Source organism: Chinchilla lanigera, unplaced genomic scaffold (assembly GCF_000276665.1).
Source record: "Chinchilla lanigera isolate Chin_1 unplaced genomic scaffold, ChiLan1.0 scaffold00072, whole genome shotgun sequence".
NCBI lineage: Eukaryota > Metazoa > Chordata > Mammalia > Rodentia > Chinchillidae > Chinchilla > Chinchilla lanigera.
Window position 1 is genome coordinate 5,346,384 of NW_004955473.1, and position 10,219 is coordinate 5,356,602.

Sequence of the window (10,219 nt, forward strand, 5' to 3'; positions counted from 1 at the left end):
GCAAGGGGGAAGGACCACGGCCAGGGTCAGAGAAGATGGGACGAACTGGTCCTGAGTGCCAGGGTTTGCGGACAGCGGTTAAAGAAGCGAGGTGAGAAAGAGTTAAGCGTGCCCCTCCACCTCCCCGAACGCTTCCTGTGTCTGAAACCCTTCTGGTCTTCGCAAACCCTCGGGCCCCCGGCCAGGCGGGCATTGTACCAGGAGCGGTTGTGAGTTGTCCGTTGTCCGGCTGCGCAGCCTTTGTTATGGGGCCACCTCGGGGTTCCCTCTCGAATCCTGGCTGGGGCCGCACAGTGCGTGCCGGGAGGGGGTGGTGCGGGAGGCTTGCTCCCTCTCCCTCTTCCTGGCCCCCCCTCCAGACCTCCCGATGACCACATGACCAAGTGGGCTCGCGGCCAAGCCACAAGCTACAAAATGCAGCCCTTGGAGTGAGCGGGGAGCATTCTCGCTGGCAGCTTGGGCCACGCGCAGTTGGAGCTGAGGCAGAGCAAAGCCAGTCGCTTGGAAAAGCTCGCCACTGCCCCCGGAGCCTCTGAGACCAGCTTCGCCGCGCTGCCCCGCGGCGGCCGAGTGACGCGGCAGGAGAGCCGAGGCGAAGAGCAGGCGGGCGGCTGGCAGCCAGGGCACGGCTGGGGTGCACACACTTGCTTCGCGCCCGCACGCGCCAGCTGCGGCTTGCGCCTTTCTTTGCCCGGGGCGCCGGCCTCCTTGCCCTCCCACCGGCTCAGCAGAGCGGGCGGTCCGAGGAGCAGCATGAATCTGCGGCTCTGCGTGAAGGCGCTGCTGCTGCTCTGGCTCTCCTTGACTGCGGTGTGTGGAGGTGAGTGCGCGCCCGCCCGCTCGCCGCCCGCCCCTGCTTCCTTGCGGCTCCCCCGGGCTGCAGACGGCGCGCTCTGTTCCCTCCGCCCCACTTGCGCTCTCCCCGCCTCCCGGGAGCTCGGCGCGAGCAGCGCAGGAGCAGCCACGCGCCGGCAGCAGATTGACAGGGAGCTCTGGGCTAAGGGGCTGCAGGCCTCGGGGACTGCTTCCTCCGAGAAGGGCTGTTCCATAGGGGCCTCTCCTATCACGAGTCAGGCGCCTTGCCCCTCCTGACTTCCCCTTGCAGTCCGAGGTGCTCAGGGCCACAGGCATGTACCGGTGCCCCACGCTCTGCATCCCACGGGGTGAGGGTATGGAGCATGCCCTGGTCCCCTCCTGGATCGGTGGAGGGGACTGAGCTGAGCTGCGTGGACCTTAATCTTCCTCACGTTGAAGGTCTGCTGGCCCCTGGAAGCTAGGGGCCGCTGGCCCATTCAGGGAATGATGTGCCAACATGCAGACGTGACACTTGTTGCATAGGCAGGAGCACGGGGCGGGGGCAGCGGCAGCGTGGATCCCAGCTGTTGCTCCTTGCAGCCTGGAAGTGAGCAGAGGCAGCCTCCCCCAGGCTGGGCCACACGCGGGGCCAGCCGGTCTTCTCCCTGACTCCAGGTCCATTCTGGTCTCCTCCTCTGCTTCTGCATAGGAGGCCCTCCCCTGAGCCTCCATCCCACCCCAGGGCATTGATTCTTTCACATCCTGGTTCCAGCCTCTGCTCTGTCCCAGGCACAAGCAAACTTCACCTTCATCTCCCTGTCTCAGGCACCAAACCAGCGAGGCAGGCACCTGACCTGACACCTCCATACAGCTCAGGCAAGGGGAGTCTTTTCCCCCTGAGCCTGTGCCTGCCCCCACCTGACAATACTTGGCACTTGTGGCCACTTGCCTGCCCCAAGCCGGTTTCCACCCGTGCTCCAGAAGCCCCTGCCCAGGCTGCCTGCGCTCCGTGCGTCAGTGTCTCCTGGGGCTGCCAGGTCCCGCGGTCCTGTGATCTGGCTGTCACTGCTGCCTGCCTGGCACCACAGAAGGAGAAGGCTAAGACCAGGTGGACTGATGCCAGTGCCAGGGCTGGAGTCGAAGGGAGGTGAAAGCCAAGGGACGAAGAGGGCAGAGCAGCAAGTTTCCTAGAGGAAGGGCACAGGGCCCTACTTGGTTCCCAACCCTGCAGAACAGGATGGCTCACAGCCCGGGAGCCTCTGGGGGGCTGCCAATGCTGCTGGCCTCTTCGAAGGCCACCTCCTTTTTCTGCTCTTGTTCCTGGGCACTTCCCCTGCACTGGGAGCGCTGCCTGCCTTCTAACTCCTCCTGACTCCAGGTAGCTTTCCAGCGAGCCCTGTTCAGGACCCCAGCACTGAGCCAGCCACCTGCTGGGGGAAGGGAGCAAGCTTTCTCCTCAGAAGCCCCTGCCAGGTGCACAGTGGCGGGAAGGGAGCAAAAGGTATGAATAAAGACACCACTGGGGCCTGTTCCTCAGGAGCCAGTATAGTTAGCGAGACGAGACACTTGCACAATTGGCGCTACAGGCAAATAGCCCATGGTGGCACCTTCAAGGAATAAAGAGTGGGCGCAGGAAGAGTGTCCCAGAGGAAACTGGGGTTTGCAGATCTGCATAGCTGGTGCTCGTCCGGAGGCCACTAGGAGATTCTTGGCCAACAGACACCATGTGAACGCTTTGGCGGGCCAGCCTTTGGGGCAGTACTAGTAAGGCAGAGAGCTAATTTCAAGGGAGGTGAAGTTGGCCAGGCTGCCAGAATGCTGTGAGCTTCTGGCCCAGACCCGGCCACTTCTTGCTTCTATTCGCCCTTGTTCATTAAGTCATCTGGACAGCCCAGATTCGGCACGTTCGCATGTGGTACATAGAGAGCATCTTACATTTTTGCTTAAGCTAATTGCTGGAAACTTCCAGAGCTTCCACTGTGTTTCTGCTCTCTGACCTTTCCTGCAGCCAAGGAGGACATGTCCCCAGAGGTGGCCACCAGCCAAGGGTCCAGGTGCACATGTCCTATCCTGCTCCTCTGCCCTAGAAATAGGGGCCCCCAAATTACTTTGTCCTTGGCCCAGTTGTACACACTCTGCTCAGCCCAGGTCACCAAAGTTCCAGGCCTGAAGACCATATTTCTTCCTCTCTCCTCACGTTCTCTCTCTCTCTCTCTCTCTTTTTTTTTTTTTTTTTGTCTTTTGAGACAGGGTCTCACTGTGCAGTTCAAGCTGGCGTTGAGCTCACTTTGTAGCCCAGGCTGGCCTCGAACTTGCAACAATCCTCCTGCCTCAGCCTCCCGAGTGCTGGGATTACAAGCATGTGCTGCCACCCCCGGCCAAATTTTGTTTTTAATAAAGCAAGGTAATCTACTTTTGCATTGTAGTACATTCCCCTTTCTAAGTGCTAAGCACCCATGTAACCTCAGCCAGGCCTTCAGAGGCAAAGGACTAAAGGAAGTCAAGAGGAGGGCCAGGCTGCCAGAGCCTGATGTATCCAGGACAGCAAAACTGGTACCAAGAGATAGCACAGGGCCCTGGGGAAGAGCAGTGGGGCAGAAGAAGGCTGATCAGACAAGGGAAAGCTTCCTCATCCTGGAGACACATGCAGCGCCACAGAACAGTGGAGGGGACGTTGCCAGTGGGGTCCTCATCAGAACACAAATGTGGACTTTTAAAGCAATCATAAGATAGGCCAGACTGTGAGAGGGAAAGCAGGTGTGCCCTTCCTGCTGAGGGTGGGATGTTCCTGAAAAGTCACAAGTATGTACCTCTGCGCACTGGGCTGGAGTTCGGGGTTTATGAAAAGCGAATCTAGTTCTCCCTTTCCCACTGGGGCCCATCTCCACCGGGGTACAGCGTGGGGATGCCATTGCTTCATTGTTGGAGGTGCTTCAGTGGGCAGTGACCCCAATCCCTCCAGGCTTGAGCTTCTTGATCAACTGGCTCCTGCCTCCCTTTAAACAGCAAATGAGTTAGGGAAATGACGAAGTGCACTGGGGATGGCCCGCATTTCTAAAGGGGAGTTCTTTTGTACAGCAAGGACTTCTGCCATAATGAGAATCAATGGCCTCTAATTCGTCCCTTTGGACAGGACAAAGCCAGGGTTTCGGGTGTCAGCTTATCTAACACTGAGCCAGCCTCAGCAGCAAGAGTAGGAAACAAGTGGGTGATGGGTGCAGCGAGCAGGAGAAGCCCGCAGACTTCCTGTGATGAGGACAAGGAGCCCGCTAGTCAATGGGAGGCAAGAGGCAAAGCGTTTCTGGGTGGCTGCTGGCCAGGGCCTGGCTGGTACTCAGTGAGCTCAGGGTGGCTCTTCTCTGCCGGCCTGGAGTGTAGGCACCTTCCTGGCCACAGTGTGAACCATCATCCCAGCTCCCCATCCTGGCTCTTGACCTCCCTCCCCATAGGGCCCTTCCCCTAGCCCTCCCTTCCTGACTGCCCCAGACACAGGTTTGGGTGCAAGCACATGGGGGTGACACTGTCCCTTTCCCAAAGCTGGGCCTCTTTTCCCCGTGCCTGCTGTGCCGTTGTAGCACCTCCTCTAGTAGTTCAAGGCATGGACAAGAGATCCAAGGCTTCACTTGCATTCTCAAGGCCCTTAGGGACCTCCCCCTGTGCCTGGCCACATGCCCAGTATGGTGCCTACCATTTTGCACCCTGAGTGTGTCTCTGGTACTGACTCCGCATTAGCAGTGTTTGGGTCCACCTGTAGGACACAGGGTACACCTTGAGAGGACACGCAAGCTCAGGGCCTGGGGTGGAGAAGCTGGGTTGGGAGCTTAAAGAAGGGCTTCTTCCCGAGCCCCAGCCCCAGCTCCTTCACAGATGGCACCCAGAGGGGAGCTCTAGATCAGCCAGACAGAAGTCACCTCCTTGACCTGGCCATCCATCCTGCTCCGAAGCACTAAGAGAATTTTTGTTTTAATTCCTGTGAATTGTAAGTTTAGAGACTGAATTGACACATCAATCCACCCTGACCATCAGCATCAAAGTGTGGCTAAGTTAACCAAGTGAATTTGGTAAATCATAGGGTCCTACTGGGCCTGGTGGTTCTACGTGGAGAAGAAGGGAAGAGGGTGGAGGGTTAGAGAATACACATGTGCAGGGGGAGTGTGCATGAGGAGAAAGAACAGCAGGCCCTGGAGCCTGGGCAAAGTGGGCCCCAAGGACACACCTTGCCCACTTTTGGCCGAAGAAGAGGCTAAGTGCCTGGAAATTGTGTGCAAGCGGTGGAGAACTCACAAAAGCCAAGGAGGAACCAGAGCATGGGGGTGTTGGAGGCAGGGGAGGGGGGAAAGAGGAGCAGCCAATGGGAGGCTGTATGGAAACTGTGAGCTAGTGCTGGGGATTCCTGGATGGATGGCAATGAGGCTCGAGGGACAAGGATACAGCTGAAGGCAGATCAGATGGTGCGAGGGAAGAGACTGGTACTCATTAACACTAGCCTCAGACGCCACAGTTCTGCAGGCCAACCCCAAACTGGGTATTGCACATCTGCCTCTTCTCCAGCGCCATCTCATCTCGCCACACTGCCTGCCACCGTGTGCCAACTTGGCTTCTCCGGCTGGACTGCAGGCTCTGTGAGACTTACCAAGAGTGCCTTCTTCCTTATCATACCCAAGTATACCCGTCACCACTTTTCATTGCCAGGGCTTAGGCTGGCATCAGGAGACTTCTACTCTAAGCCAGATGTGAACGGATATAGAGAGAAGCCTCAGAAGAGCAGAAGCCACTTGGGGTTGAAATGGAACTTACATCAGATATAGGATGGGAGGTGTGACCCGGGAATGATGGAAGACAGGGCAATTGCAACATCCCACCCCTGTCCTGGTGCACAGACTTACGGTTCATTCATTCATTCCCTCATTCATGCAATATTTCTTAGCCTCTAAATCTCGTCACAGGCTGAGTATATCCACGCATAAAGCAGGCTGAGTCAAATACTCCAGCCACACTCCAGGGAAGCCTCAGGAGCGAGGCTGAGAGATGCATAACCACTGATAGTATACCCAGGGGCGAGGTGCGAGATCTCTAGTAGTCAAAAGAGGGTCACTCTGCCTATTGCAGTACGTAGGAGTACAATGACATGATATTCAGGATTTGCTTTAGAATACTGCAGCCTAGAAAAGAGAAAAGGGATAATGAAGCATGTATGACTCCATCTCAAAAGCCGTGGAATCGGGGTGATGGGACCATAGAGGGGGAGTCATTGTGATGGTGTTCATGTGAAATGTTTGAAGGACACCAGTTCCATGGGCGCCATGGGGGTTACTGTCTCCTGCATCCTAGCCAAGTACAGCCTTGATGTCCCAAAGTGCACTCCCAACAGTGTTCCAAAGGAAGAACCTGTGGGTGCCTGTCAGAACGTGTTTTAACTGTCAAGAGGACATAAAATCAGCTACCTCAATGGCAAGATCTAAGTAGTGGGTTCTGCTTGCTCCAGGGCAGTGTATAATTGCCACAGTTTTCAACAGGGTAAAAAAGAAAAGCTACAAGGAGTGCCACCTCATGGAGAAATGGCCCTCCCAGGCCTCCAACTGTTTCCATCACCCTTCCTTGCTCACAGGTCTTTTCCTTCCTACAGTGCCCCTGATGCAGCCTCCTGATGGGACAGGGCTGGAGGAAGGCAGTGTTCGCTACCTGGTACAGCCCAGGGCTTCAAGGAATGGACCAGCACCCTGGCAGGGGGGCCGGAGGAAGTTCCGTCGCCAGCGGCCCCGCCTCTCCCATAAGGGCCCCATGCCTTTCTGAAGTAGGTACCTATTGGAGCCCCTGGTCAGTTGGCGGTGCTAAAGTGTACGGGCAGGTGCAGCCTAGAAGCTCGTGACCCTGCCACTTATGACTGGGCAGACATATCCAGCAAGCAGTCCTGGCACCACACGCACCTCGGGTCTTAGAGCTGCTGGAGAGTTTGTAGAGCACTTGTCTCGTGCCTTTGCTTCACAGAGGGGAGCCCGAGGCCCGGAGAAGGGCTTGACGCCTGGGGTGGATCTCCTGAGTCCCCAGATCAGCGCTGTCTCCCCTCTCTCCTGCTGCCTGGGGTTGGGCAGGCTAGCCTGTTGGAGAGTTCTGGAAATCCTGGGAGACACTGACTGGGGAGGGGTGCTCAGGGTGTACCACAGGTGTCCGGTGTGGACCCTTGTTAGGTCCAGGGGTGAGGAGGAAAAAGGCAGAGGGTCATAGAGCTTCCAGGCCGAGGGCAGGAGGAAAGCTGTGGCTGCGGCTCTCCAGAGCTGGGGAAGGAGAGAGGTGGCTACAGAAAGAGCAGAGCCCACACCTGTACCTGAGGCCAGACCTGCCACTGCTCCCACTGTGGCTGGCCCGGAGGGACACCAACTCAGGGCCTTGGGCTTTAGGCTCAAGTTCAGGGTTAATGATGGAGGAGTAGAGTGAAGGTTATTTTCTCTTCTTTCCTGTAGGAGTTTCTTTGACCTAAGATGTGTCCTTGACTTCTCTCCTGTCATTTTTGTCTCATTAGGACTGAAGGGTCCCCCAGGTGCCAGCGCACTGTGGTTTTCTCTACTCCACAGATCGGTCTGCTTCCCCGGAGCCCTCACATCCAGTCAGCTGTCGTCTTGCGCCTGTTCTAGCTGCTGATGGTCCTGGCTCTTCTCACCCACCAGCTTCGTCTACCGGCGTGGTCCCACCCCTCACTCTGATGATTCCATTTCTCTCATAAGGATCCGTTAAGCCCATCTTCCTGGCCTCTCCCTGGACTAACTTTGGAGAACCAGCCTGTCCTAGCCCACCACATTCTCTGCCCCCTACCTAGCCCATGTAATGCCTCCACCCCCTACTGGACCCGCCCTCCTGTGGCTTCCCTGGGATTTGGGTGGAAAACACTCCCTTCCTTAATGGGCTCCTGTAAACCCTTGCTTGCTTGTACGTGGATCCCGCACTTGGCCTCCAGAGAGCGATCAGAGATGCACAAGGAGAGAGTCTAATTAGAGGGGTAGGTGTGGGGAAAGAAGGTGCATGGCACACTGGAGCAGAGTACATGGTGCCCTGGTGAAGGGGTTGAAGCACAGCAGAAGTGGAAAGAATAGCACTGTGGCCCGGTCTTCATCCCCGTGTCTGGCCCAGTTAAGGAAGAGGTGAATGAGCAGCCCAGGAAGTACTTTGTCACACTGTGTTTCCTACCCCGCCCCTCCCCGCACCTGCAACTCAGCAGCTATGGTAGTTCAAGAGGGGAGGGTGCTGGGTCCGACATGGCTGTAAACCCTCCCACGGGTAAAAGCCGAGCAAAAAGGTAGCTTCGGCCAAGAATCATAAAATATCAGAGCTGAAATGACTGTTGGAGGTCACTCAGCTCAGCCTCCTTATATAAAAAAGCCTGTGATGACAGAGGCCTGGAGAGGAGAGTGATTTGCTCAGGGTCACGGCAGAGCCAGAACAGGGTCCAGGTCTCCCAAGTCCTGCTTTATGATACCTTATTCCCTCTTGATGATGTCTTCTCAAAACACGTGAAGTGCCTTTTGCTGAGGTTATGGTGGAGTGGCTGGGAAGGGCAGGGAGAAGCAAGCTGGCTGTGAACTGCCCCATTTTGGGAAGATGGAGGTGCTCCCATCTCCCTGGCCTTCCCTGCTCTCCACAGGATGGAAGGTTGCACGAGTGGCCAGCAGTGCTCTTGGGCCTGGAGCACTTTAACAGGACAGCTCAGGTCCTGGGACTAATATTCAGACCCCAGCACTGCTTGTCAGGAGCCAGAGGCAGTCTTAAATAATTGACTGAATCGCCTCTGCTTTGGGTGGACTGGACATTCCTCCCTAGTGGTCTTTCTAGGGGCAGGCAGAGGGCAGAGAGTGGAAAAGTGGGGGAAAGGAAGGGAGAAGGAAGGAAAGAGAGATAGGAAGGATGTGCGGGTGGGATAGCACCCCTTCCCAAGAGGCCCTGTCTTTCACAAGGGGCCTTCCACAGCCTCCTCCGAAGGTGGACTCTCTTGGCTTTTGCCTGAGCAGCCTTGCTTCTCATTGGCCTCCCAAGAAGGACAAAAAGGAAAACAGAAGCCTGATGCTCACCTACGAATGCATGAGGGCAGGGGGAGTCAGGGCCCCCCAAGTCCCACAATGACCCGGATGTTTGCCTATGCCCCCCCCCAGTCTTTTCCTTTCCCTTGCTGCTGCTAATGCTGATGCTACTGCTGCTACTGCTGCACCTCACGGCCACCCTGGGAAGCTGGGCTGGGCATAGCCTGCAACCCCTCTGGGCATGGAGCAGGGCCTGGCCAGTGTCCAGAAAGTCTCCTCTGCCACTGGTAGCCCCATCAGGGACCTGACCACCTTCCTTCTCCTCCTCCTTTCTGCATCCGGTCCCTCATCAACCTGCCATGACCTATAGCCAAGCCCAGCCCCACGGGGAAAGGGACAGAAAAGGACGATGGCTGGGAAAGATGGGGGACATAGGCAGAGGAGGGTAGGGAGTGGGGCAAGGTGTTGTCTTATTTAAAGTGGTTGTGTGTGATTCTTATACTAATTTATACAAAGATATTAAGGTCCTTTTCATTAAGAAATTGTCCCCCATAATTGTGTTCACTGTGTTTGTAAAGATTGTTCTGTGTAAATATGTCTTTATAATAAAGAGTTAAAAGCTGAGAATTTGCCCTTACTCTTGGAGGTCACATTCAGGAGGGGCGTTTCTTTCCCCTGAGGGCTATGGTTGTCTCTGTGCCCACAGATTGCATGTGCAAGGAGGTAAGTGCTTGCACCCCAAATCGGTTCTAGGTCAGCTGGCCTCAAACTGATTTACCACACGCTTGCAAGTGGAACCTTTCAACTTACTGACCTGTTCAAATAAAATTCAGCCCACTTTTAAGTCTTTTGGCATTTGTTTGAATGTCCTAAATTTTTTAGCAGTGTCATTGAAAGGATTTTTTAAAAAGCAATTTATTTAAGAACATACTGATTAAAGATAGGATTTCTACTAAAAGTTGTTTTGTAGTCTTGGTGGGTGTCTTCTATTTTGTCTCCTTTTGAACACTGTCAGGACTTTTTAGCCAGTCTGCCTTTCTTGAAAGATCTTATGTTTTCAGCAATAAATACATTTGGTAATGACTTTGTATGTATCATCTTCTGTTTCACAAAGTGGAGTTGCTTGATGAATGAGTTAGCCTGAAAAATAAAATGCAAGGAGTTCAATGCAATTCTGTCCCATCTGTCTCACTTCTTCATGCTTGCTGTCAAAATGTCAATATCTTGCGGAGCAGAAAGGAATGTTGGGTACATGCTAATTTGGTTAATAAGCCCAGTAGGTGCACGCAGGCATAGACAGTGCAGTGCAAAACCCATAGAGAAGGAGACAGAAGTGATCAAAATGGGTGCATTCAATAAATCTTGTGGTGGGGGGAATTCCACAGATTTAATAAGCATTTATTGCTTAAAATACA

The 10,219-nt window shown here is 55.1% G+C and overlaps 1 protein-coding gene across 2 annotated transcripts; it reads left to right on the forward strand.

Annotated features, from left to right (window-relative positions):
* The first annotated feature begins 438 nt into the window (after positions 1 to 438).
* On the forward strand, positions 439 to 9,976 carry Apln (apelin). 2 transcript variants are annotated; one of them, XM_005401260.2, is made up of 3 exons: positions 439 to 820; positions 6,422 to 6,589; positions 7,316 to 9,976. In XM_005401260.2, the coding sequence occupies exons 1-2, from the start codon at positions 754 to 756 to the stop codon at positions 6,586 to 6,588; spliced, it is 234 nt and encodes a 77-aa protein (XP_005401317.1). In that variant the 5' UTR covers positions 439 to 753; the 3' UTR covers position 6,589; positions 7,316 to 9,976. The 2 variants fall into 2 exon arrangements, with proteins under 2 accessions (XP_005401317.1, XP_005401318.1); XM_005401261.2 differs by having other exon boundaries at positions 7,368 to 9,976.
* The last annotated feature ends 243 nt before the right edge of the window (positions 9,977 to 10,219 follow it).